Source organism: Cinclus cinclus, chromosome 17 (assembly GCF_963662255.1).
Source record: "Cinclus cinclus chromosome 17, bCinCin1.1, whole genome shotgun sequence".
NCBI classification, from domain to species: Eukaryota; Metazoa; Chordata; class Aves; order Passeriformes; family Cinclidae; genus Cinclus; species Cinclus cinclus.
In genome coordinates, this window is record NC_085062.1 from 13715696 (window position 1) to 13743415 (window position 27720).

The 27720-nt window shown below is 55.3% G+C and overlaps 1 protein-coding gene across 8 annotated transcripts; it reads left to right on the top strand.

Moving 5' to 3' along the window:
• Positions 1-27720, top strand: SCARF2 (scavenger receptor class F member 2). Of its 8 annotated transcripts, none has more exons than XR_009933731.1 (15): positions 1-140; positions 5367-5425; positions 6965-7066; positions 7377-7896; positions 7994-8212; positions 8598-8726; positions 11107-11210; positions 11285-11402; positions 12800-12921; positions 17050-17202; positions 17519-21229; positions 22475-22681; positions 23712-23950; positions 24521-25275; positions 26852-27720. XR_009933731.1 is itself a non-coding variant. In XM_062504048.1 (11 exons), the coding sequence occupies exons 1-11, from the start codon at positions 1-3 to the stop codon at positions 18721-18723; spliced, it is 2871 nt and encodes a 956-aa protein (XP_062360032.1). In that variant the 3' UTR covers positions 18724-21344. The 8 variants fall into 8 exon arrangements, 1 of the variants encoding a protein (XP_062360032.1); XR_009933732.1 differs by having other exon boundaries at positions 17519-19647; positions 19763-21229; positions 24521-27720; XR_009933735.1 differs by lacking the exon at positions 1-140 and adding exons at positions 3050-3068; positions 6333-6375 and having other exon boundaries at positions 24521-27720.

Here is a 27720-nt window from a genome sequence, read left to right on the forward strand (position 1 = left end):
ATGGCGGCCCGTGGGCTGCGACTGTCCCGCCGCGCCCGGGCCGGGGCCGCGCTGCTGCCGCTGCTGCTGCTGCCGGTGCTGAGCCGCGGAGCCGCCCAGGAGCTGAGCCCCCGCGGCAGGAACGTCTGCAGGGCCGGCGGGTAGGAGCGGGGCGGGCAGGTGTGCGGGGCGGGACGGGACCCCCAGCGCCGGGACGGGACCGGCGCGACGGGACGGGACGGGACGGGACGGGACGGGACGGGACGGGCTTGCCGGTCCATCCCCCATCCCGGGCAGCCGCGGCGCTGGGCGCTTTCCAAGACAAAGTCCGTCCTGTGCGCGGCTGAGACGGGGGGAGCCGGCGGCGGGGAGAGCGTGAGGAGCTGAGCCCGATCGGGGCCGGGGACGTGGGGGCTGGTCCTGATCCCCTGGGGGCTGCGGGGATCCGGCCCTGGATGCCCGGGGCTGGTTCTGCTGGAGGAAGCTGGGTTTGGGTGTCTCTGGGATGGAGTCGTGAGAGGGAAGGAGGATCTGCGGGCAGGAGGATCTGCGGGCAGGATCTCCGCTGGGGAGTCGGGGATAGGGTTGCACTGCTGACCCTGGTCTGGTGGGATACAGGATGCTTTCGGTATCATGGTGGAGCTGCCCCAGGCTGCTGGGGATTGTGAAGTTGGCAGCCCCAGGACCCTCGTATTTGGCTTCAGAAAGTGGGTGCTGGCACTGTCTAGCTGTCCCGGGGGTCATATCCTGCCTGCCTGGCTGCGGGCAGGGTCTCAGGAGGTGGCACTGACTTGTCCCTGCTCCCAGTGCTCTCCGCGTCCCACAGATCCCTTTGCAGAGCATCACCTCAGTCAAGCTTCTCTGCTCGGTCTGCCCTGGCCCCTGGGCCAGGCTGGCCCCAGCAAAAGGGGAGAGAGCCCACAGCTGCTGCCTCCCGCCTGGGAGACCTGGATCCCCTGCACTTGATGGGGGGCCCAGGCCATAAATGCACCTTTACATCTCGCCTGTGAGGTCAGATGAGTCCACAAGGAAAACATGTGCTTCGAGCGAGAGGGGCCGCATAATGGCTCCATTCAGCAGGGCCACAGGGCGCTGGTGCCCCCTCCTCAAATTACAACCAGAGTTTCCTAAGGAGGCATTTCACGAGCCAGAGTGGCCGCAGCTCCCATCGGTGCTGTTCCTTGACAGGGAGCCGTCCCTCCTCGGCAGCCCATGACCTGCACAGCAAAGCTGCCACTACATTTTGGGGTGGCAGAGGGAAGTTGAGTAGTGTCCCCACCCTGTTCTTGTATCCTGCTCCCTGTGCCTGGGTTCTCCCTCGTGCAGAAGGACCCCTCCCATCCCCACTGGATGAAGGTGGGGGAGTGCTTGGACTTGCTCGCTGTGCCACCCGTAGTGCCAAGGGGTATGCAAGAAGCACTGGCTGTTGAGTGGGACAAGTTGGTTGTGTCCATCCTCCTGCAGGACTGGGGCCTGAAGGCAGCCTAGGGGCTGGGGATGGTGAGACAGGGACAGTTCCTAGAGAACTCAGATGATGTTTGCATCATTTTCAATCCCTCAACCTTCTGCAAACCCTTTCTTCCCTCTCTACCTACTCACTTGGCGACCACCCTCAGCATTGCTGTGTACAGTGGATGTGGAGGACCCCCTATATGTTACCATCCAAACTCACCCCAGTGGCCCCAAGGCCCTTGTGCTGCAGGTTCTGAGGCCAGGGGCAGCAGGACTGCAGGTGGCTTTGGGAGGAGGTCCCAGTGTCCTCCACCCAAGGCTGTTGGAGCTTGTTGGACCGTTGGCTCTGCAAAGCCCATCCAGGCATCCTATGGAGATGCCACCACAGGTTTCAGAAGGCTCATGATTGTGCAACATCTTTGGACCTGGCTCCCAAGTAGAAATCAAAGGAATAATTTAGGGCAGATGAAAAGGGCATATTTGGGTCTCTTGGGGGTTTTGTGTTCTAAATTCATCTTGTCCTTACATTTGAAGTTCTTCTATATCTGGTTTCCCATTAGTATGACCAAAGGAGCCATGGTGACAGCCTGGGCACTGCTTTGTCCCTGTCCTGCTCTCCTGCTAACACTCTTCCAGTCTTTGGTCTTTAATTTTCTTTCTCTCCCTGAAAGGTTTCTATTTATGCCCATGATCCTATTCCTGCGTACCCTGGGGATGTCTGTCTGGACCCTTAGGCTGGGGTCAGGGAGCTGCAGCTGGCATCAGCTGGGGAGTGCCAGTGCCTGGGACCCAGTGGTCCCAAGAGCACTGCATACCAGCGGGGTGGCACCAAGTGATGGGTGACACAGAGAAAAATTAGCACCAGGGTAATGCTTGGGAGGAGCAGCAGGGCGGAAGAGAGCAGCATGGAGAAACACTGGGGATGGGGTGGGTGCCAGTGGTTCTCTGAGCACCATGGGTATGTTGGGTGACCACAAGGCTCCTCTGCAGCTCCATCCATTGAGCTGAACTGGGTGGTCTCACATGGGACCACAGGCAGCAGGTCCCAGCTGAGCCCCAGAGTCTTGTTCCTGCTTCCAGGGATTTGAGCCTGCTCCTCATTATTCAGGGCAGGCTATGCTGGTCTGACTGAGAAGCCACCCCTCGTCCCTCAGAGTTGTCTCTATAACTATTGGTAAAGTGATTTTTGGGAGCAGTGTATCATACTAATTCACAAGAAAAATATTCTACCTCTGTGAAAAGCCTGGACTCACTAGCTGAGATTCCAGTGATGCTCAGCATGAGCAGGACATGGCTATGGGCCACAGGCAAGGCTGGCATGGAGGACTCATCCCTGCAGGTGACAGCTCCAGCTCTGCACACATCCCACTCCTTTTTCTCCACATCAGCCAAGGTCTCAAGCTCTGGCCACAGCTCAGAGGCAGCTTTTCACCATTTTTTTCCCCCAGAATTTGTAGTGCTTTGAAGGAAAGAAGGTATTTGCATAGTGGATGTCTGCAGTGCCATGTCTGTGTGGGTCAGGAGCGAGCTTTTAAACACATCTCCCAGTTATCCTTTTCCAGTGGTCAGGAGGCACATGGAGCAAGCCCTTTGTCAAGGAGCTGAGACCATGAAACACCTTTTAGTTGCACACCCTGGTGAGCACTGGTGACCTGAAACTAGCAGTGAACCTCTGTGGGCTGACTGTGCTCTGGGACCCATCCACGTACCCACTGGGAGCAATGCTTTTTCAGTGTGGCATCCTGGTTTCCTCTCCTTGCCACAGGACCAAGTTTATTTGCTATCAAAGCTTCTGATAAATGAGGTGAGGGCTGAGCAGGGTGTGGGAGGCCATCAGTAAGCACGAGGAAGGAGAGATTAGCTGTCAGGGAACAGATAAGCCCAAATCCTGTGAGGCAGTGGGCTGGGTCCCAGCTGGGGATGGTCCTGGTGCTGCGCACCTCCTCCGGCTCATGGCAGAAGTTTTTCCCTCCTGCCACCATGTTCCAGTAACTCCCAGCTCCCCACCGTCAGCTCATCACAAAGGATACTTTTTTCCACATTTGCAGTGATGCCAGTTTTGGTGGCCAGTCTGGGCTGTTGGAAGCAGGTTTCCTAGGTAGAAGGGTTTCCTCATGCAAACCTGTGATGGTTTCATTCTAAAAGCCACCAAAATGAATTTCTAAAGGGTGAAAGCAGCCCCAGATGCAACAGTGAGGCTTTGGCCATGCATGGGAGGGCAAGAGCACCATGGACCCTTCTCCACCTCCGCCTGAGTATCCCAGCACAGCTGGCAAAGCTTTTAGGGGGTCACAGCCTGAAGCCTCTTTCAGAGAAGGACCTTGACTGCAGCCCGTCCAGTTCTCCAGGAGGTGATTTGGTGGTTGGCCTCCCTTTGCCATTAACCCCGTGCATCCCCTAGCATACTCAGCAGAAGAAAACCCCCCATTGAGCCCTGGGGTCCCTGTAGGGGGTGTTTGTGCTGCTGCCATCTCAGCATCTTGCAGCTGCTTCCACAGGCTGCATAGATGGAGCTATTTTGGGCTCCGGCTGCAAGGCATTTTTTCCAGGCCTTGAATCATTTTTGTGGTTCTTTTCTGCCTCCTTTCCAACTTTTTGCTGTCCGCCACAAAAAGGGGGACACGGTGCTCCTGGCTGGGCTATGTAGGTGCTGCCCACTGAGGGGCCGGGGCGAGAGCTGCAGCCCCAGGACCCGACTTTGGCCGAGGGGCTGCTGGCAGCTCCCTCCCCAGCCCCAGGATGAAGCGGTCTGGCAGCCAGACGTGGTCCTGTGACTGCACTGGGTTTCGAGCAAATACTTCCTCGCTGTCTCCTCCTCTTCTGCATTTGTTACATATAAAGAGGAAAAGGGGAAAAAAAAAAAAAGAAAAAGCCAAATGCATTCCAGGCTGTGCTGCCAGACCAGCTCGGGTGAAGTTTTCCGTGACTGCAGCATCCGTCTGGGCTGTTTGTCCAGCAGTGCTCCCTTGCCTGTGGGACCAGGCGGTGTGGGTCACCCGGAGGAGGAGTGGATGCCTCTGGGGATGAGCAGGGCTCCACAAACAGGGATTTCTGTGGGGTCATGGGAAGTGTACTCCCCACACCCAGCTACAGCATCATGAGCCCCCAGACATTTGCTTGGGGAGGTTCTTTGACGAAGTGTAGGTGAGGTGTCCCCACGTGTCCCTTCTCAGCAGAGAGCTGAGCATGCCTGGCTGAGCCTCTAAGTACGTCTGAGCCCCTATTCTGCTCAAACTTGTGCCAAAAACATCTTGCCTGATGATCCTGTGCCTGGTGCTCCATGGAAATGGTGGCACTCCAGGACTCTCAAGAGCTCAGGGACGCATTCCAGCTGCCTGCAGTTGGCATCCCTCTGCTTGTACATAGGGACATTCCCTGGGAGCTGGTTGTGTTCCAGCTATTCCAGCCAGGTGGTTCCAACCTGCCTTTGGGGTTTCATCCCCAGACCACAAAGCACCAAGCCTGGGATTCAAGTAATGTTTTCCCCTGGGACATTTAGAACATTCCCTTTTTTCCCAGCTTTGTTGTTGTTGTTGTTGTTGTTGTTGTTTTTTGGGTTTTGTTTGTTTGGGTTTTTTGTTTGTTTAATTTTGTTTGGTTTTTGGGGGGGAGCTGTTGGATTTTTTTTTTATATTCTAGAGGTTGCAAACATGACTTTTGCTTTTTCATCACTCCTTATTAATGGGAAAAACCGGTCCTGTTCTTACTCCTGGCATCACCTTAATGGTTGGTGGGGCATCCATGGGATCCCACAGCAGATCTAGTAACTCGCCATGTGCTGGAGGACGAGCCAAGAGCTCTCCTTCCCCTTTGGAGGTGTAGAAGCCTCCAGCAGGACCTCTCACCATCATGGTGCTCCTGGTGGGTTTTTGGGGAGGACTAGGACTTTCTGAGGGTTGTAACTATTTGTAATGCTTTTTTTTTTATCCCTGCAGCTCCTTGGTTCTCGTGTGCTGCCTGGGATGGAGGCAACAAGGAAGCGAGTGTTTAATAGGTAAACACCAGGATTTTGCTTCACTGGGCTCTGCCCATCCTTTACTGAGCTCTACTGGACTCACCACCATTGTCAGAGGCCACCTTAATGTGTCCTGTGGCTGGGACCCCATGTCCTGGGGACGTGCAGCCGGAGTCCTGCCTCTCTGAAGTGCTTTAAGCCAGCACCATGTGGATGGAATGGGTGCGCAGCCCCAGTGTCCAGGGTCACAGAGCTGGGGGGGGTTCTTTCCTTACCAGCCAGCTCTGAGTCTAAGGACTTGGGGATGTTGACTGGGGTCTTAAGGAATAGTGAAGTCTCCCCCACGGTGAAGGTGCAGCTGCAGGGATGGGAACGAGATTCCCTACAGACGCTGCAGCAGCCTGGGGACCTGAGCCAGAGCCACCAGTGGAGCTGAAGCTGCCCAGACCAGGCACATGGTCTATCGTGGCCTCACTGGGGAGAAGCTGCTAGGGCTGCCAAAGACCACTGAGCTTGGACTGGGGCCATACAAGGTGTCATAGCTCTTTAGTGGGGGCCACAGTGAGCCCAGCATGGATGCTCAGCATGAAACCCTGGGAGCGTCATTCCCTGCATTGCCACCACAATGAAGACAGCTGCTTTGGGGCTCCCCCACAGGGAGGCTGGGCACAGGGCTCACCATACCCTCCTGGGAGAGCTGGAGTTGGCACTTTGCAGCTGGGACCAAAGCCCACATAACCAACTAACCCATTGTGCATGAGCCCTGTAACTGCTCACTGTGTGTGCTGGGAACAGGATGTGGCCTGTTTGGAAGGGGAAGGATAGGATCTGCCAGGACTATGGGGGGAGGATCGTCCCACAGCAAGTTGTTTCCATCTCCTGCCCCCTCAACCTGCTCTAACCTTTAGACTCACTGTTCCTAACCTGTGTAATCTGTCTATTTTAGGGGTTTCTATAATATCCATCACCGTAGGTCTAACAACTCCCAGGTAAGGTGGCTGGCATGGGTGGTTGTCTCTCCCCCTCCCAGTGCCTAAGGGAGCTTGTCCAGGGTGGTGTGGGATTTGCAAGTGCTGCCTGCCCCACGTGCTGCACTTGCCTGGCTCCAGGCACTGGCCTCAGCATGAGGTCCCCTCAGCAGGAGAGGGGCTGGTGGCCTTTGGGGGCAGGTAGCCATGTGGGAGAGGCAGTGCTGGGATGGCAGTGCCCACAATGACTCCACTCCATGACCCCTTCTCCCTTCTAGGAATGCAGAGCTGAGCAAGGGACAGCACCACTGGGTGCAGCCTCTGGCAGGGACATGGCTTGGCTGGATGGCACGAGACTGGTGGCCAGGATGGGTGGCATTCTATCTGGGTGGCAGAGATGGAGCTGAGCTGGGTGACTGGAGGCTGGTGGAATTTTTTCTGGAAAGGGTTCCATCCAGCCCAGGCAGTTGCTCACCAGGATGGTCATAGTGCCACAGCTCAGCAGCACTCAGAGGGTCACTGTACAGCCCTTTTTCTGCTCTGGAGGGGCCTGGGGAGCTTTAGAGAGCAAGCACTGGTACTCATGCCTGCTGTCTGTCCATCTGTGCAGCCGTGTGTGAGGGGAACTTCACATGTAAGGAGAACGAGGTATGCGTCAGGCCCGGCGAGTGCCGCTGCCGCCATGGCTACTTTGGTGCCAACTGCGACACCAGTGAGTACTGGCGGGTGCCTTTGTGTCCTCAGGGGGTTCACTGGGGTGGACCTGGCTCATGCCGGGGTGACTTTCCAGAGCAGATCATCAGGGATGGAGCTGTGAATGCTCTTGCTCTGCCCTCGCCTGACTTCTGGCTGTGTTTCCCAGGGAATTGTCCCCTTGCTGGGGTCTCTTAGATCCAGTGCACTGGGGGGGAAGAGAGGGAGGACTGTGGTCAAGAGGTGCTGTTGGGACTGCGGGTCTCCACTGGTGCCCGGCTTGGGGATGTCCCTGTGAGCAGTGGTGAGGCTGATGGCTCTCCCCACAGAGTGTCCCCGGCAGTTCTGGGGTCCTGACTGCAAGGAAATGTGCACCTGCCATCCCAACGGGCAGTGCGAGGACGTGACGGGCCAGTGCACCTGCAACCTCAACCGCTGGGGCCCCAAGTGCGAGAACATCTGCCTCTGCAAGCATGGCAAGTGTGACCAGAAGACAGGCAAATGCACCTGCGAGCCCAACTGGTGGGGCCCACAGTGCTCCAGCTCCTGCTATTGCAGCCACAACTCCCAGTGTGACCAGCAGACAGGCAACTGTCTCTGCCAGCCTGGCTGGTGGGGCCGTGGCTGCAACAACCAGTGTTCCTGCAACAACTCACCCTGCGAGCAGTTCACAGGGCGCTGCCAGTGCCGGGAGAGGACCTTCGGGCCTCGCTGCGACCGCTACTGCCAGTGCTACAAGGGCAAGTGCAACCAGGTGGACGGGACCTGCACCTGCGAGCCGGGCTATCGGGGCAAGTACTGCCGTGAGCCATGCCCGGCCGGCTTCTACGGCCAAGGCTGCAGGAGGCGGTGAGTGGCCAGCCCTGCTGGGTCTGAACCAGCACCGGTGGGAGGTGGCAGCAGGAGGATCTGAGGTGTGCTGGGTGATGGGTTCACCTTGTTGCAGGTGTGGACAGTGCAAGAGCCTGCAGCCGTGCACCGTGGCTGACGGGCGCTGCCTGACATGTGAGGCGGGCTGGAATGGCACCAAGTGCGACCAGCCCTGCTCGCCTGGCTTCTACGGAGAGGGCTGTGAGAAGCTGTGTCCCCCCTGTAAGGATGGCCACACCTGCAATCATATCAATGGCAAATGCTCCCACTGCAACCCGGGCTGGATCGGAGACCGGTGAGTGTAGCTGGGTACAGCATTGGGTTCTGGGAGAGCAGTGTCTGGCTTCCCTGATCCTCCCAGGGAACAGGGTCGTTGAAGGGTTGTGCAGCCCAGAAACCAATCCTGGGCACTAGAGTTTGAGGGAGAGTATCCCAGCTTGAGAGCTGAGCCGCACTGCAAGCACCCAGGGTCCAAGGGGCATAGGGCAGGGGTCTTGCAGGCTCCCTGCAATTCCATGGCCCTGTCATTTCATGGCTCAGTCCATCCCTGTACCCCTCTCCTGACTTCAGAAATCACAAGCCACCATGGTGATACACACCCCGTCTCTGTGCATGTGGAGGGATGCTGGAGGTCCCCAAGTGCCATGGGTGCTCCAGCCACTTGCCCTCATCCCTCCCAGGTGTGAAACCAAGTGCCGGAATGGGACATATGGGGAGAACTGCGCCTTCGTCTGCAGCGACTGCGTCAACGGCCAGTGTCACTTCGAGACTGGGCAGTGCCTCTGCCACCCTGGCTCCCATGGCACATAGTAAGTGAGGCACTGGTCAGCACACCTGGGGGCACCTTGGGGCACAGGTGGTGCTCAGACACCCTTGTGTCCTATGCTGTTGCCAGCTGAGAGGTTTCCTGCAGTGGAAGTGCTCATGGGCAATAGTTCGGATGATTTGGTGAGCAGAGGGGGAAGGACTAGCTCACAGAGCAGCAAGGGGTGTTGTGCTCTAGAAAAGGACTGCTTGGCAAAAAAAAAAAAAATGAACAAAGTGGTGGTTTGTTGGTGGTTTTTAAGTCCAGAGTGAAATTTCTATCCAAAAACAGAGAGAAAACCACATCCCAGAATAGCAAACAGCCTCACAGACATGGCCTATGTGGGAGGCTCCTGCTTAAGGCTCTGCCTCTGGCTGGGGTCTTCCCCAGGCCTCCTCCTTCCCCCACTCCCAGGCACAAGGGCCATCAAGGGTCTGCTTACATCTTCAGGTAGTTTTTCCTAGCATGGGACTAAAATGTTGCTTGAAAATATGAGGAAAGCATTTTCCGCCCAGCTGGGATATGCAGACAGATCCCCCAGGTCCTGCCGGGTCGTGCTCAGGTTTTCCCAGCAATTGACTGAGGGTGACAGCAAGAACAGTGATTTGGAGCTGGCATCTTTCCCATGCTGGCATTTCAGTCAGGGCATAAAAACAGGGAGCATTTGCATTTTGGAGGTGTTGTGGCACTTTGACAACCACTTTTGGTGCCGCAGCAGTTGCTGGACACTGGCACCAGTTCAGGATGCCCAGCCTGGGCATCATGGCCACCTTTGGTAGCACAGGAAGAGGTGAAAGAGTCTGAATGCTCCTCAGGGTGATGTGGTGATGCTTTTAGCACAGTAGCAGAGGGCCGAGTGTGGATTAACCTGTTCTGAGACCCTGGCACAGCACTGCAAAGGTGGGGATGGGGGGTGCTTGGGATGCAGCCTTGGAGTTGTAACCTTGACCTGAGCTGTGCCAGGCGGTGGAGTCAGGCAGGCTTGGGAGTGTTCTGAGTGCTCAGGCAGATCCCTGTGACTATATCCAAACCAGTGTTTTTGTCAGCAGGGTACAATTTTGCTAAAAACGGGATTTCTGCAATGAAGGCAGAAGCAGCATCCTTGCCATAGAGTGTATCCTCTCAGCTCTGTGTCAGGAGGAGGCTAAAGGAGCAGCTGATAAAATATTTATGTGTGCACAAAGCACTTTATCTTCTCTGTCTTTCCCAGAAGTGTCAGGACTCCTGTAGAAAAAAATCACCCTACTCTGCCCTCCCAAAATCTCAGCCTGGGGCAGAAATGTGGTGCCAAGTGGCGGGGTGAGAGATGTTCCTTGCTGGGGAACAGTCCCTTGCTCCTGTACTGCTGCATTAGCTGCCCAGTGCAGCAGAGCAGATGCAGAAGCTCAGCACCCATCCTGGCAGGCACGAGATAGGCACATGACTGGCACATGACAGGCATACAGCAGGCATGAGGCTTGGCAAAGGTGGCACCGTGCAAGTTGTTGGAGTGTGAAATGGGCTGAGCGCCTTGGGGCACAGCGCCGAGGGCTGGGGGCAGCTGTGTCCCCAGGGGAGTGGGTTTGGGCTGGTGCCCACTGGCTCCTTCCAGCTGCAGCCACGTCAGCTGGGATGCAGCTGGAGGAGGGTTTGGTGCCCAGCAGTGCTGCCAGCATCTCCCAGCTCCAGCTGGATCCTGCTCTGTGGTGCCTGGCCCATGGCTGGGGAGGCAGGTTGGGTTAGGCACGCTGACACCATGTTTTGTGTGCTCAAGGCCTTGAGACTTGTGGATTGGTGCCCATTTATGCATGTCCCTATCATCTCCATGAGACCATCAGGAAGTCATTTTAACAGAAGTGGAGATTTGGCACCAGGCATTACCAAACAGAGGGAGTCTTAGGGCTGGTCTGTTGTTTTTCCTTCTTGGAGGCAAAAAAAAAGTCAGTCTGAGCACTTTCCCAGGTTGTGGCCGCTGTGGCTCTGCATGGCTTGGTGGGGGGTGGGGCTTGGGGTGCCATGGCCACATCACCACTGAACTGAGCTGGAATCCCTGTGTGTGACATCAGGGTAGATTCTGTGACTTTAGATATGACTCTAGCCGTGACTGCTGGGTTAATGACCTCTCCTACTGTGTCTAATGGTGAAGTCCCATACAGAGAGCAGTAAGAGTGTCTGTGATCCAGCTGGGCCGAATCCCCTGAGCAGTGGGCAAAGCCACTGCGTGGGTGATGGGCACCTGATCCCCATGGATTAAGGGTTCCCCCAGCGTGTGGAGGAGCTGTGTCGAAGCAAGCTGGAGGAGTGCTCCCTGAATGGAGGAACTGGGAGAAGGTGGCAGCCAAGTGGCTGCCACTGCTGTGCCTGGGGTGGGGGATGCACCACTCTCATCCAGCCCTTCCCTCCAGCTGTAACCTGACTTGCCCTCCTGGACGCTATGGAGCCAACTGTGCTGATGTCTGCAGCTGCCACGATGGCGCCTGTGACCCCCTGACGGGTGCCTGCCACATGGGTAAGTGCTGGGGCCCAGGGGCTGGGCTCTGCCACAGGGCTAGCCCTGGGCTGAGCCACAGGTCTGCCTTGCAGAGGCCAACCAGAGGATGGGGGTGATCGGGGCAGGGGCCCTCCTGGCACTGCTGCTCATCCTCCTGCTCTCCCTGCTCTGCTGCTGCTGTGTCTACCGCAAGAAGGATGAAGCCAGCGGGTAAGTGCTGGGGCCAGGAGGGATCTTACCATGTTGGGAATGCAGAAGGAAGGTCAGTGGGTTCTGGGATTGACAGGGGGATGCAGAGACCATACTGGGACAGCAGTTCTGCAGGGAAACTGAGGCAGAGCTGTGCTGCCCACATGACACTGTGTGGGTACCTGGGTCTGAGCAGCCCTGCTGCATCATCAGGGCTGATAGAGGTACTCAGGGTGAGCCCTTAGAGGGGAACCCATTCCTGCTCTCCCTGACTTTGTTTCTCCCTTGTGGGCCATCATTTCATGGAGACCTGCCAAGTCCCCTGCAGTCTCTAGGTCTGGAGCTGATCTGCAAAGAATGGGCTGAAACACAGCAAGGGCATCACTACACAGACAAAACCCTCAGAACAAACCCCTGGGCAAAGGGGTGAGGCCTGGTGGACAGGGGAGATCCTGACTGTCCCACATGGGGATGGATGATCAGTGCTGGGAGGTCGGGTCCAGCAAGGTCAGGATGCTGCCAGTGTTTTAGCAGCACAAGGTTAACATCCTACCATGAGAGTAAGAGTGGGGACACACCCAAGGCAGGGGGAAAGGTTTGTGCTGCTCATCAAGGGATGAGAGGACTGTTGGAGCTCCTCCAGATGTAGAGAAAACCCCTTTGTGCCACCATCCACTGCACAGGAATTTTCCAGAAGCCTCCCCTTGCAGCCCTGCGAGCTCAATCCCAGCCAGGCACAGCTGGCTTGAAGAGCCTGTGGGCTGCAAGTAATTATCCTGCAGATAAAGCACAAACCCATCAGGTGATGAATGGCACAGGGAGAGGGGGAATGGCTCCAGACAGTTTCTTCTCTCCCAGGGTGCCCAGACCACAGTGTCCCCAGATTGCTGGGTCACCCATGGTGCTGTCCCAGCGCAGCCCCTTGCAGGGGGGTGGTGGGCATGGCACAGGTTCCCTTGAGTCAACTCAAAAAGCCACTCTCTCCTGTGGCTGCAGAGAATTGCTTGAAAACGTGCCCCCAAGAGACTTTAAAACCAGAGAGCAAATAAAGAGAAGCCACATGTTTGGCTTTGGGTTGGGATGATTTTTTTTAACGATTTGGGGTCTTGACCAGGCATTGTGGGTATTATTTGGCTGCACTGCCAATGACCATGGTTGGACCCAGCCTTCCCACCATTCTCTGGCACTGCTTTACATCCTGGTGTGGCGCAAGCTGGTGCCTGGGGCTGGCAGCAGATGCTGTGGGTCCTCAATTCCTCCCAGGCACACTCCTTCTTTTCATCCACCTCATTATCGCTCCAAAACCCCTTTGCACTTGCAGAACCCCTGAGCTGCTGCCTCTCTCTGTTGCCCATAAAAGCTGTCCCCACCACAGGAGGGGAACAGTGCCTCTGATAGTGCCATTACCTTCTCTGCAGCTCCATCCAGGGCCCAGCAGCAGCCAAGAAGCCTCCAAGACGTTTGTGTGGGAGGTTCAGTCAGATTGGGATGAAGCTCCCACGCATCCCCCTACGCCGCCAGAAGCTGCCCAAGGTCATGGGTAAGGCACTGGGGTTTGGGGAGGGTGCAGAGAGCCAGGTTTTACTCCTGTCAGGGCAGTATGTGTGGCTCACAGCACCCTTTGAAGCCCCAAAGCAGGGCGGTGGGCATGGCAGGGCAGTTCCAGGGTTTTGTGGATCCCTGGGAGCATTTCAGTGGTTGGTATGAGCTGCCTGGCTCGCAGGAACTCAGCCCTTTCTATCTGCAGCTTCTGGATCTCCAAGCACAAATGTTCTTTGTGAGGATGTAAATGTTGTACCTGGTTCTGGAGCTCTGCTGAGTAGTTTTGTGTTTACTCTCCTGAGGTTCCCCTAGAGAGGAAAGGTCCCTCTCATTCAGCAGGATACCTTGTTAGTGCTTTTGATCCTGAAGTAAGCCCAGGAGCCAGAACATCTGGGCAGATGCCCACTCTCCTGCTACATGCAGCAGAGTTGAGGATGAAGTGGCAGAGATTTGGGTTGAGCTTCCCACTCTGCCCAGGCACAGAATTGGCAAGTAGGGAGCTGCTGACACCTGGCAAAGCCTCTGACCTGGCACTGTTGAGGGTGTTGGGGACCCTCTGCATCACAGCAGCTGGGGAATGCTCTCTCCTGCACTCTCTGAACTCTCCTTGCACCTCTTCCCAGCACAGGGAGTTGGGGATATGCTGCAGCCCCATTGACCAAACTTCGTGTGTAGGCAGCAATCCCTACCCTTTGCTGGGATGCGTTTCAACCCCAGTCCTCTTCCTGAGTCCAGCACCTCCCTGGGCATGCCATGCTGGTGGAACCCCCAGAAAAGCCACATCCTGGCACACAGTGGCTCAGCATGAGGCTAAATCTGTCACCCAGGCAGAACACATAGATGACCCCCATCCCTGCACATCATGCACAACGTTCAGCATCCAAGATGGGGGGATAACCCCTCACCACGTGGGGCACAGCAAAGCCCTGCCCAGAGCAGAGTATGCCAGGGCCCAAGAAACATTCCTGCTACAAGGATAACAGAGGATCATAGAGGCTGTGTTTGTGGAAGGGGCCAGGGAAGGGCTTGGGGAGGACAGAGGGTGCCTGTGTGCAGTGAGGGCAGGGAGGCTACCTGCAGGCAGCTGGCACCAGTCCAGCTGTGCTGTGTACAGAAGGCAGCAGCAGCCCCGGGAAAGGCTGAGGGTGCTCAGGATGGTCTCAGGTCTCAGCAGGGCTGTTTCTGGAATCTGGTCAGGGCTTGCCCTGTGTTACCCAGCAGAGTAGAGTCCGTGTGGGTTCCAGCAGCTTCCAGTCCCACTGAGACATGGTCTGGCAGTACCTCCACTTCCCACTGGGTCTGGGGAACCCAGGGTGACAAGGACCTGTGGGGTTGCCTATAGTAGCTGCATCCCTGATGCCCCATGATCAGAGTGCCATGTCATGACCACACCTGGTGCTGTGGAAATCACAGTAGCCAGTATCCACTGGCAGAGGCCATTTGTTCCCCGCACTGGTCCTGCCCCAGCAGGGGGGTCCCAGGGTTGATGAAGTGCCCCATCCCAAGGGTCAAGTCAGTGCTGGAGATACTCAGGACTTGTGGGGATGTCACAGTGAAACTGCTGCTGGCTGATGTCTGGGCAGTGGTCAGTCTGGATCTGCACTCAGTGCCACAGTGGCCATGTGTTCACTGACACTAAGTGGGTTTTCTCCTCTGGGCCCAAACACTGGTGAACACAAGCCTACTCCTGGCAGAACATTCCCAGATGGTACTGCAGGTCTTGAAGCCCCACTAAAGCATATCAGGTGCCTGGAGCCTCAAGTTCCTCCCTCAAAAGCTGCTCCCCAGCCTTAGCACCAGCTTTGGATCCACAGCATCTCCCCGGGGATTGCACCTGAGCTCGCAGCCTGCAGGGCCACACCCTGGGCTCACACCAGCAGCCACAGGGCCAGCATGTGGGTACCCGTGTGTGTGGGATTTGCTTGTCAGGTGTCAGTGGTACCAATGTGGGTCTTGATCATGTCACCCTGAAGATTCTAGGGCTAACCTGAGTCCTGCACCCCACCACGTGTCCTCTCCAAACAGCAACGCTCAAACAGCCCCTAGGGTGATACTGATCACAGGGAGCTTGGGATGAGCGGGTGGAGATGGCCAGGAGAACTTTGGGTTCCCTCTCTCATGGTTCTTCTGCTGTTCTTCTCTGCCTCATTATGGTCTTGAGACCAACTGGCCACTGTGCAGGCAGAGCTGGGGTTGTCACCCTGATGCTGTGGCTCCAGGAGATTTTGGGGAGCAATGACAGGTAGGGATATGTGGGAAGCTTCCACATTTCTCTCAGCCCCAATAGTTAGGGAAGAAAAATCCCTGGCAACCATTCTGGAGCCCCCAAGCCTCCCAAAGCTTCCAGGTGCACTACATATCCTCATTTTATAATCTGGCTGTGTCCTGGGTCTCACTGGAGTCCCAGAATTGCCTCATGGCCATGAGTACCAGCCGCTTGTCACGCCTCCTCTCAGGAAGCATCTCCTTCTTCCACTTCCAGACAGCTGCTTTTAATTTTCTCTTTTTGGTTTTTATTACAAGGAAATCCATGTTGGAACTGCTGCTTCCCCCTCTCTGGGCCATTTGCTCTTTAAATACCTCTGCTTGGGCTTTTTTTTCCTTGCTCCATAAAGCGAAACTATGCAGGGGTGAGTGTGCAGCACTGCTGTCATTTTAACAGCCATACATGTCTGAAGCCAAATTTCCTAATAATGGATAAACATTCCAGTAGGCATCCAAATAACACTAAAAGTTATTTTAGTGTAAATCAGGGATGTGCTGCATGGATCAAACACTCCAGGCAGGCAATTGCAGCATGACTGAGATGCAGTTGGGGTTGAGATGTTAAGTCAAAGGTTAAAAATACCTGGAAATACCCTCTCTGTGCACAGGGTTTTCATAGAATCACAGAATATCCTGAGCTGGGAGAGACCCACAGGGATCATCAGTCCAACTCCGGGCCCTGCACAGCCACCCTAGAAGTCCCACTCTGTGCCTAAGAGCATTGTCCAAACGCTCCTGGAGCTCTGGCAGCCTTGGAGCCGTGCCCATTCCCTGGGGAGCCTGGGCAGTGCCCAGCACCCTCTGGCACCACCCGTTTGCAGCCCATCATCCAAAGCAAGACTCTGCCTTGCTTTGGAGGCAGCTTGTCAATGTCCCATGGGAACAAAAACCAGTGGAAGGGGATGGAGACAAGTTCATCTTCTGCTGCACGGGTCTGTGGGAGGGTCGGTCCCTCCTCCCAGCTGGTTGCTGCCTCAGTTCTGTGGGTACCCAAGGAGGATGCTGAAGCTGTGGGCACCTGGGGAAGCCCCTCAGGATGTGTTCGGCTTATCCAGAAAAAAGCCTTAAAATATTAAACTGGGAAGAAAAAAGTCAGTCCAACCCAGACAACTCTTAACTGCTCATCTTGTTCATTTTGTTTTACTAACACCTTTTCCTCTGGTGGTTTCTCTCTTCCTCTTGGCTTCTCAGTGGGTGGCCCCTTGGCAGAGGGGCAGTGCCAGGGCGTGAAGGGAGGGATACTCATACTGAGCTTCAGGAGAGAGGAAGCTGGCAAAGGGCTTGAAAAGTGGCAGAATTGGGGAAATTTACATCCTCCTGCTGCAGGCTTCCTCTGATCATTCTTCTACATCCATGTGCAAAAGCACATGGAAAAGGAAAATGCAATCAGTGATGCTGAAGTGGGAATTAGTAGATTCCCAGGGGACAGTCACAGTGCCAGGACGCTCTCTGCAAAGTGGCTGTGCTGGGTTGCACAGCTCATGGGTGATCACTTGGACACTCACCAAGTCCTCATGGGACCCAGGGTTTGGGTGTCTTGTCCTTCCATCATGTGCATCCTCAATTTGGGCAGCTGGAGATGGGGATAGATGGAACTGTGAGGCTTGAACAGACCCTGCTGCCTACAGCCCAAGCATGGGGGATACTGGTCACCACCACTGTTGGTTGATGGTTTCTGTGGTCACTTGCCTGAGGGACCTGGTGGGACTGTGCAGCAAGAGGTGTCCCCATATGGTGGATGCTGTCCTTGTCCCTGACACCCAGCAGGAAACTGGGCAGAGGGGAGCTGTGCAGCATCCTGGCAGCAGGGACTGGGGGGTTCAGCAGAACAGGCACTGACAACAGTTCCTTGTCCTCACAGTGGCCCATCATGACCTGGAAAACACCCTGAACTGCAGCTTCATTGAGCCACCCTCTGTGGTGGAGCAGCCTTCCCCATCCTGGTCATCCCGTGGCTCCTTCTCCTCCTTTGACACCACGGACGAGGGGCCTGTGTACTGTGTCCCCCATGAAGGTGAGCAGGGAACAGGGTGCATCCCCAGGGGACTTGGGGACAATACCAGGGGCCTGCTAAGTGGACAGGTGTCACTCTTGCATGGTGAGGACCGTGTCACCCTGGTTCCTCGTGCCCCAGGAAGGAGTGCAGGTTCCAGTCATGCCTCCAACTCAGTTTCAGAGATCCCTCCTCCAACATTTGCTGCTCCAGGGTTAAGAGCCAGGAGATCTCTGACTGGGAGTCTAACTGGGAGGACACTGTCCTGCAGGAGCACCTCAGTCCTTCCCCTCCTCAGGCACATTCCACCTGACACCGCTGTGCTCTCTTCCCGCAGAGAGCATGGGTGACAGCAAGGACAGAGGGACCCTTGCCAGCCCCGGGGACAAGCTGGTGGCCCCCATCAGCGGGGAGGAAACAGGTGAATACACATTCCTGAAGGAGACAGGCTCTGTCAGAGCCTTCCCGACCGACAGCAGTGAGACCCCCCTGCTCAAGTCCTCGGACAGCGAACGCTCCTCCTGTGGTTCAGGGTCAGCCGGTGCCGCGCTCTACGCCAGGGTTGCCCGCCTCTCCAAGCAGTCCAAGGAGGAGGAGGATGCCACTGCAGAGCCCCACAGCCCCGAGAAGCCTCCATCCCCAGAAAGGACCAAGCCCCGTCCTCCAGACCCGGCCACGAAGCCCAAAGTCTCCTGGATCCACAGCAGGTACAACTCTGGCCAGTCCAACTCGCTGCCAGCACCCAGCCACTCCCCAGAGCAAGTGGCCACCCGGTCCGGCAGCCCCGAGCAAGACCAGAGCTTGGCCAGGAGGAAGAGGAGTCCGAGCGAGATGTCGGCCAATGTGCAGGGCAGAGCAGAGGAAAAGGGTGGCACCCGGGGCAAGGAGAAAGCACAGAGGCAACCAAAGGAGCCCGGCATCCCCGAGGGCAAATCCAACCTCTGCGGGGAGCCCCAGTCACCCTCCAAACCCAAGCAGAGGGGCAAAGCCAGCTCGGAGCCGACGGAGGCCATCAATGGGGCGGTGCAGAACGCCTTCCGAAAGATGGGCGCCTTCCAGCCAGAGCGGCGGGCCGGGGACACCAGGGATGCTCCTTGCAGCCCCGGCACCAGCAAACCCCGCTCTGAGCCGCTGCATCCCCAGTTGGCCTCCGAACTGGCCGCCCAACTGAAGGAAAAGACTCAGAGCCTCAACAAGGGGGACGGAGGCATCCGGGCGAACGGGATTGGTGCCCAGCGGGAGAAGCCCACCCCTCCACAGAAAGCCAAGCGCTCAGCTGCTGCCGGCAGCCAGAAGACCAGCAAACCCTTGCTGCCCACCTCTCCCCATCTGCAAAAACTGATCCCTGCGGCGGCCGAGACGGCAGCCGAGGAGCCCAAGTGGGTGGAGAAGCCAAGTGCTGGCAGCAGCCAGGATCAGACTCTCCCCACTGACCAGACTGCCAAGAAAACCCCCATTAAGAAGCCTCCCAGGAAGAAGAGCCGGGAAACGAGCCTGGAGCCCCCCAGGGCAGCTGCTGTGCCTGCTCAGGCAGTACAGTGACCGGGAACCGGTCACCGGCCCCACACTGGCCGCCTGCCAGGAAGGACATTTGCCAGCACAATCAGCGAACGTGGGAGCCTGGATTGGGCTGGGGGCACTGGAAGAGCCTTGATCCTCCCTTTATACCCCTCCACTTCACTCATCCCACTTTATGCCTTAGTCCTCCCTGTGCTAGGACACGGTCCCTTCAGCTGTGCCCTGCTCCTGCTCTCTGCCCGGGTCTCAGCTCGCCCTCCCTCTCCACGTAGGGTGGGACCTCAAGGAGCCAGCCCGGCCGCCACCCGGGGGGGCTCTGTGTGTGGCGTATCCCCCTCACACAATTTTGTTTTTTTGTAGCAGTATTATCAACCGCATAAGCAGCGCTTGTACTAGATGTGCCCACGGTATATTCTGCAGTAACCGAGCCGCTCGCTTCCTGCGCTCCACTCCGGTCAGTTGGGGTCGCGGAGCATGGGAGAGGGAGAGAGCTGCTGCTCAGTGCCCAGGGCAGTGCCAGAGATGTGCCCCACATCCATCGTTGGCAGCAGCTCTCCTGCCTCGGCGCCCTCCAGGCACGGCTCTCCACTGCCGGTGCACGCCGGAGTGGGGTCGAGCTGGTTTCGACCGATGCCACCTTCCCTCCCCTCTGCCCCGGCGCTGCTCCTGGCCAGGAGGAAGCACTATTTATGGATGGAGCTGGATGCCCTTCGGGCTCCGGCATCCCATCCAGTGGAGCTGGAGGGATTAGTTTGGTATGAGAGAGCCTGGCACCTCTGCAGAGTGCTTTCCTAATAAAAAATTTATTTCTTCCATAGGTGGGTGCCATCTATCCCTGCCCCTGCCTTCTTGTGGGCAGGCAACATGCCTAGCCTTGCTTGAGTGCTACCTGGTCCTGAGTGGGATGCAGTGGGGAGACTAATGACCTTGCAGCAGTACAGGCAGGTGGTAAGAAGCAGCAGACAGGGTGGAACGCAGGTCCCCACTGGGGCTGCTGCCACACATGCTCATCGGGCATCAGACATGAGCCCTGAGGACAAACGAGGAGTTTCTCTTCCCCCAGGATCCAGCATTGTCCCAATGGCTGACCAGTCCCATGGTCAGAGACTCCTCAGTGTAGCCTGGGTCAGACCCTGAGATTCAAGAGATCTCTGACCACTAAGCAAAGAAACCCCACCCCTGGGTGCTCAGGGTGCAGGGACACAATTGTGTGGGGCATGGGGGTGTGGAGCTCTGAGCTCAGCTTTCTAACCCCCTGCCCAGGGGCTGCCAACCCTGTCAGCATTTGGGGTCTTCACACAGCCCCAGGCATGATGCTGCCAGAGGACAAGGCTGAGACAAGCCCAGGGGCAGCCCAGAAGCTGAGGCTTCTCCCACACAGCTTCTGCCCAAGATTCCTAAGCAGGACTCTACCTGACATTAGAGTTGGGGCTGTCTCCTTCCAAGGGAGCCGGGAGCATTCATCTCTACCACTGAGCCATCCTGAGCTGTTCCCACAGTGGGGGATGATGTCCCAGAAGACCACCAGACCAAACAACCACAGCAATCTCAGAGGTGATGGGGGCAGCTGGCAAGCACCAGAATGGGATGGGACCACGTGGAACCAGGACTGCAACCAGCCCAGCACAGCACTCAGGAGGGGATGGGGCTCTGGCCCACACCAAGGGCATGGCTCAGCATTGTGTAGCTGGAGCCAGCACAGTACCTGACACTGGCTGGAGAAGCATCATCACATAACACAAGGCTGAAGAATGACATCACCAGCATTGCTTCACAGGCTTTTGGTCACCTTTCAGAGTTCCTTCACTCTCCCTCTGCTTTCCTTCATATTTTATTTGGGAAGATGAAGGAGGACAATGGCTGAAACTAGTCCTCAGACATCAGACAGTGCAGAAAAAGGAGTGGATGAATGAGCTCAATTTAACCAGATACAAAACAGAGAAAATCAATAGAAAAATAGGGACACTGACTCTATGAGACCTAGGATGGCATCCAAGCCCTTCTCTCCACCATGGAGACTGTCATTGGACGAACTGAAGAGGCTTCTAAGACACTCAGATTAATAGCTGCTCATAGTTTTGTAAAAGAGAAGTAAAGAAGTTGAATCCAGGCAATAAAAGGGCAAAACTAAGTGCAATTTAAGAGGCAAGGTTTGCCACAAACACCACATGGAACTTACACACATCTCTTCATGTCAATGCTGAAGGGCACTCAGGGGAGCCACCTGTGATGCTTATGATGGTGAACCAGCAAGGTGAATTAGGGAATGCCCCAGCCTCCTCTCAAGTCACTTTCTCACTCATGCAGACAGCAAAGCTGGGGCTGGTGCCTCAGAAAAGCTGGGCACTCTCTCTGGTCCCCAGGGCTATCCTGGGACAGCCGAGGATCACCCAGGCGTAAGCCCATCCTTGGGCTCTCATCATGGTCCCAGCCAGCCAGCAGAGTGTCAGAATTCCCCGTGTCTCTCTGACCTGCCTCAGCTAGCTCGGGGTCAGAGAGATAGGAGATTTTTTATCCGGCATGGACAAAGGTAAAAGATTAGAGGAGGCTCTCCTTCCCGGGATGATCCAAGTTTATTGTCCTGAAGAGTTCCAGGGAGAAGAGAGAGAGCATGGGAAACACGGGGTATTTTCAACCCCAACTCAGGGGCGGAGGAACCTCGGGTCACAGCCACTCAGGGCTGGCCAGGGGAAAGGGAGGGGTTAAGGGAAGGGGAGAACCACGCTACAAACCGAAAGGGGAAACAGAACAAACCATCCTCAGTGCAACACAAAACCATAAATGTGCATTACAACAGCAGAGAGCCTGCAAGTGAGCAGCCTATGGATAAATGAAAAAATCCCATGTCACATATAGGCAGGCAGGTCACCAGAGGCTCCAGCCCAACCATCACATCAGGCTGGCCGTGGCAATATCAGGCTAACTCTTGGGATTCTCCAAGGGTGGAGATGCCCAGGCTCCCTTTGACTGTTCCAGGGTCACTCTCCTGGGGAGGAATTTTATTCCAGGATTCAACCTGAATCTTCCAAGCTTTAGTTTTGGTGACTGTTTTACCAAATCATGTCATCCAGCACCACCATGAGGCTGTGTTAGGGGAGATTTAAGCTGATTAACAGGGAAAGGTTCTTCCCTCCCCCAGAGGGTGCTGGGCACTGCCCAGGCTCCCCAGGGAATGGTCCCGGCCCCGAGGCTGCCAGAGCTCCAGGAGTGTTTGGACAGCGCTGCCAGGGATGGACAGGGTGGGATTGTTGGGGGGTCTGTGCAGGGATGCCCAGGGGCTGGGCTGGATGGGGTCCCTTCATCCTTCCAAGGATGGGTCCTTGTGGGTCCCTTCCAGCTCAGGACATTCTGTGATTGTGTGACCTTAGTCATTGGCTGTTCTCAGAATCCTTTCCCCAGCCCAGCCCTGCCCCCTCCTCCTGGTGCGATGTGTGCCAGCTCCATGACTGTGTTGATATCCCTTGTCCAGACATCTCCAGTTTCTTCATGTCCCCCTTGAACTAGGACACCACATCTGGACACTTCCTTCAGATGTCTGCCTGTGCCCTTTGCAGCAGCTTCCACTATGGCCTTTGCCTTACTCTGAGGAAAAACAACAAGCTGATGTTCACCCTGGGGTTCTCTGTTGCTTCCAGGGTCTTTTCAACAGGGTCTTTCCAACTCAGACAGCTCAGAATCCTCCAGAAATATCCTATTATGTCATGGGCTGAAAAGGACATGGATGAAGCATTGCCACACTTCAGTATAATAAAGAGCTGGTGAATCTCTTTTCCAGGCATCCTGCAGGCTTTCTTCCCATCACTGCATGTTGGATACTTCTGACTGACAGCTCCCCGTGACAGACACCAGTGAGGAGGTCTTGTTCAAGGGCTTACAAATCAACAGAGGCAGAAAACCGTCTAACAATTTCCTTGCAGCTGTGAGTTCCTCCAGGAAATGATACACACTTGCTGTTTTGAGCTGCTTTCAAGGGCTGTTTTGGGTAAGCAGAAAATTTTGACCTCAAGGAAAACCAGCTGAACCCAGTCATAATGTGGAAAAATCAGGTGTTCTGCTCCCCTGAGACAGAGCAGGATCCACCTTCCCTGATAGACAGGTAGGGCTTTTGGTGACAGCATGGTGTCCAATGGTGAGGAGAAGTTGTGGCAGTGGCTGTGATGGAGCCATCAGTGCCTCCATTCCACCAACACATCATACATGGGATCAGAGGAGCACGGTGATGCTTTTGGCTCATCCTCCACCAGTGCTGCAACACTGATCTTCCTCCCATTTCCTCCTGATTTCCCAAAGCAAAGAAGGAGCTCTCAGGTTGGACAACAGCACAGTTTTTTGGCTTGGCCAGCAAGCAGCTATAAAAGCCAGTAAAAAGCTGACAATAATTCATTTCCTGTTTCAGGTTCTACCAAAAATAAACTTAGAAGGGAAACTCCAATGAGAGTGAAACACACAGAGACAACTCAGAGCACCCAAAACTACAGGAAATTTCTCTCATTGTTTGCTAGGAAGGGGGATGGCAGTGTCAGAGGGAATTTCATTCTGGATGGAGGGATTGTGAAGGGGTTTGGGCAGCTCCATCAGGATTATAGGGATATAAATATATATGCAGCTGACACTTCCTGTGGCTACATTACACATGGGGAAATGGCCATTTCCTTATTTGCCTCACAAAGTGGATGCAGGGTCCTAACTGCCTTCCCTAGGACACTTGGCTCCAGGTATGGCCAGGCTGGGGATGCTGCAATGTCCCCAGGCCATATGGGTGATGTCCTCGTGCAGCCACCATCCAGCTGGCACTGGGTTCTCTGCTGCCAGGCTGCACCAGCGGGGACCCCAAAGAGATGCAGTCACTGCACCACCATCAGAATCATCTCCCATTCCTCACCGCAGCCATTGGTGACCTCATCAACACCTCCTGGGGATAGTTCGTGTTTGAGGAAGGCTCTGATTATGTTTCAGGGGCAGGAAATAGAAGCCTTTTTCAGGCCATCATCTGCTGCTTGTGTCTTCTCCAGGTGCCCACCAGCTCCACTCCATGCAGGTAGCAGCAAACCTGCAGAGCCAAGGATGGGCACTGTACTCCTGCAGGATGGCAGCTCCAGCATCAGCTCCCAGCAGGAAGGAGAAAGCTGTGCCCCAGGGATCTCTGTGAGCATGGATGGTGGTCTGGGACCCTGCACCACCAGCCCTGGCATGGCATGGACACCTTGATCCAGCACACACAGCTTTGCCTTGGGATGGTGGAGCCTCTGGAGTGGGTATCTGAAGGTTGATTTTCCCTCATGAAGAAATGGGGTAGGGAGGTGGGGAGTGATTTGTCTCGGCACCCTGTGCCTGAGATGCCACAAGACACAGGACATTGATAAAAATACATACTCCAGGAGTATATGCACCCACACAAAAATATGTGTGTGCGTGTGTGTGTGTATTATATACATGTTTTTAATAAGTCAATATACATTATATATATATATATATATATATATATATATATATATATATATATATATATATTATTTATTCCTGGAATGTATAGGAGTGTATATTACATATAATTTATATATATATATATATAAATACAATATGATACAAAAATATATTTGTATGCACTTCTATACATTCCAGGAGTAAAGGTTTTTGTATTTCTATATTTATTTTTGTATATAGACACCTAAATTCTCCTATATACTCCCAAAGTACATAGTATATGTACTTCCAAATATATAACATGGATTTATACACTTCTATAGTTTTATTTATACAGTTATATATATTATATATATATATATATACAAACACTTCTGTACTTACCTGTTTTTCTAAGCTCCAGGAGCTGAAGGTGAGGACGTAGAGGTCAGGCTGAGTCTGCCCACAGCCTCCAGGTGCCAGCCCCATTCCCACTGGCCTCATGGCAGTGCCACCCAGATACCTCTCAACACCGAGCCCACAGACTGGGTTTTGTGATGCCGAATCCAAGAATTGATGTGCTGGGTATTTCCTTGAGGATCTTGGCTTCAGGGTTTCTCCAGCATGGACTTGCAGGGAAGCAGTGCAGCAGGATGTCTGGCAGAGACTTCACCTCCCAGCAGCAGCTCCAGGCTCTGCAAGCAGGACTCGGCACCACTCTAAAGCCATTTTGTCCCCACGGATGGGCACTCAGGACTGGGCAAAGCCACGGTCTCCTCCTCTGCCCTGTCCTGCTCTGCAATGCATTACGTGGGCTTCAAAGTGGGGCTGCACCTTCTGCTCATCGAGACCTCCGGGGGCGCCTCTGCCGCCCCACTCGTCCAGCCTGAAGGATGGGGCTGCCATGAATGCGTCCTGAGCACTGCTCAGGGGACGGGCTGCAGCCGGACATCAGGTGGGCATGCCGCACCTCCCCGGCTGCACACCCGGCAAACCTACCCTGGCTCCGTTTTAAGACTCTCCCTCACCCCATGGAATAGTGGAAGTGTTTCTACGAGATCCAGGACGCCAGTTAATCCCTGGCCGCAGCGAGCTGCACACAGCAAAAGGACTTCTAACACACAGAGCCATCGCTGGGCAAATCCAAGAGCCTGAGCCTTTATTTCAGCCTCTGTAAGCATCATTTGGGAAAAATCCATATTTTTTTGCAGGGAAAGTTCGAGGGCACTCTATCCAAGTGTTTTGGGCAGGAGAGGAGGAACAATCAGGCGGAAGCCAGGCAAAGGCTCCGGGTACCCGATTCATCCAAAGCCTGTGCTCCCGGCCGCATCGCGCCTGCCTGTGTTTAGTCTGTGTGGGAGGACAAATCACTGCGCAATGTCATCGCTCTGCCCGGATCTGGATTTCATTAGGAGCCACATGATCTGCCCTGGCTGCTGCCGGGGCCTGGCCGCGCTCCTCCCGAGGAGCTGCACAGGATGCGGGGCGGGGTTCGGGGCGCGGGGCTGAATGGGCCCCTTGTCTGTAGCAGAGAAGCCGCAGCCTCCTCGTTGGGACGGGCGTTTTTTCCCCCTGAGGGGCTTGGAGACCGAAAATATCATGAAGGGAAGGGATTGCAGCCTGCAGCTGTCCCCTGCTCAGATGGTGACTGCTATTGAGTTATTTCCCAGGGATTTAGCGGGTCCCTTTTCTGCTGGAAGTGGCTCTGCAGGATCAGGCTGTGTTCTGTCCCTTTGCTGAGCCTTTTTTTCTGTGATTTTTTAGGTCTTGTCCCCACTCGCCTGAATCGGGAGCAGGGAGGGACGTTCCCTGCATTCTGCCCGCTCCCCCCCGTGCTTGTAGGTGCGCGGGCTGCATCTCGGGGATTTCTGTCATAGGAATCATCTCTCTGTTTTCCGCTTGCACTTGTGATTTGCATTTGCTTGCAATAACTTCATACACTACTCTGCAAGCAGAAAGGAGCTTTGCAGCTGCGGGATTTCCAAGCGTGGTTGCATTGAAGAGTCTGAGATTCAAAGCATCCCAGAAAAACGGATTAAACAGATTTTTAGGGTCCTCATTTGGGAATTATTCCTGGGCCCATTTTGTTCCCAGGACCCACGAGCTGGGGTCCCTGCCCCTGCCCAAAGTCGGGCTGCTGACACAGAGGGACACAGATACTAACTGGACAACCCCAGCCAAGGGATAGGTGTTGGCTCCAGGCTGATGCAACCCCTGAATACAGTCATATCCTTTACATCTCTTGCATCCCTTGGATCCTTTACATCCCATTGTGACCCTTACATCCCATTACACTCTCTGAATCCATTGCAGCCTCCTTGCATGCCTTGCATTCTTAATAGCTTAATTGCTGCAGCCCTGTCAGCATCCTTTACATCCCTTACATCCATTCCATCCTTCTCACCTCACCGAATCCCTTATGTCCTGCTGCATCCTTTGTGTCCCCTGCAGCCTGCTGTGTCACTTGCACCCCATACATCCTTTGCATTCACCCCTTGCTGCCCATGGTGCCTGTACACAGCTCCCAGCCAAGCCCACACACATCTGTCTCATCTGAGGTCATTCTTGGTTATGAAGCCCTGTGCAGTGACCTGGGAGTACCTGCACCAGCCAGCCAGGAGCCTCTCCAGCATGTCCAGGGGAAGCAGCTCCTGGCCCTTGCCCAGGCTCCTCAGGCAGGGTGTTGTCCATGGAGTGATATAGACTTGCCACCTCACCCCAAGCAGACCTGACACCCTTCTCTCTGCAGGTAGCAAAGACATGGAAGGCTCCTGGGCTGCTGAGCCACAATCCACAAGAATTTGCCTGGGCTGAGCATCCATGTCCCATTCCAGGAATGATGTGCACTCAGGACACATGGCTGCAGCATCCCCTCTGAATCCCCATGGAGATTGGCCCCGACAAGCAAAGCCTGGACATGTTTTCTGACATGTTTCCAATGATGCATGCTGCCCTTCCAGCCCAGTAGCTCCTAGTCTCCCAGCTACACCAGCAGCCAGCTGGCAAGGGAGCATGCAGGCTTCACCCAGCACCACCAAGAGCCAGTGACCACCTCGATCCAGATCTTATTTTAGCTACAGCTCAGGGGTGAAATTCCCATTCAGATACTCAGCTCCAGAGGCCAGAGCAGGGGAAACACTTTTACTCTACAGTGTTTAAATTGGAATAAATCTGGTGAGCCTGAGGCTGAGGCTCTGGCAGTCCCAGCCATGCCCTCCCCTTGCCTGGGGGATGAGATGAGGGCCCACAAAAAGGTTTAAATGGCCTGAAAAGGGAGGGAACAAGGCCGGGGAGAGGTGGCAAAGCCACTGCCACTGCAGTGGGTGACCACGCAGCCAATGTAGGGTAGAGTCAGAGGGCTTCTGCTGGAGCCCCTACCTCAGAGGGCTGATGCAGCTCTTGGAAGATCCAAAGAGAAGTTGGAGGAGACTTGAGGAAACCATCCAAGCCAAGCTGGCTGAGAAGAGACAAATCTGGCCTTGAGGAGAGGAGCCCCCCAGACCTGACTCTGCAGGGGGGTTGCTGCTTCAGGAAAACTCTGGCTCCAACCCTGGCTCAGGCACCAGCCAGGGATGAGCTGCAGGCACCGTGGCTTGGGCTGAGCTGCTGTCCAGACAC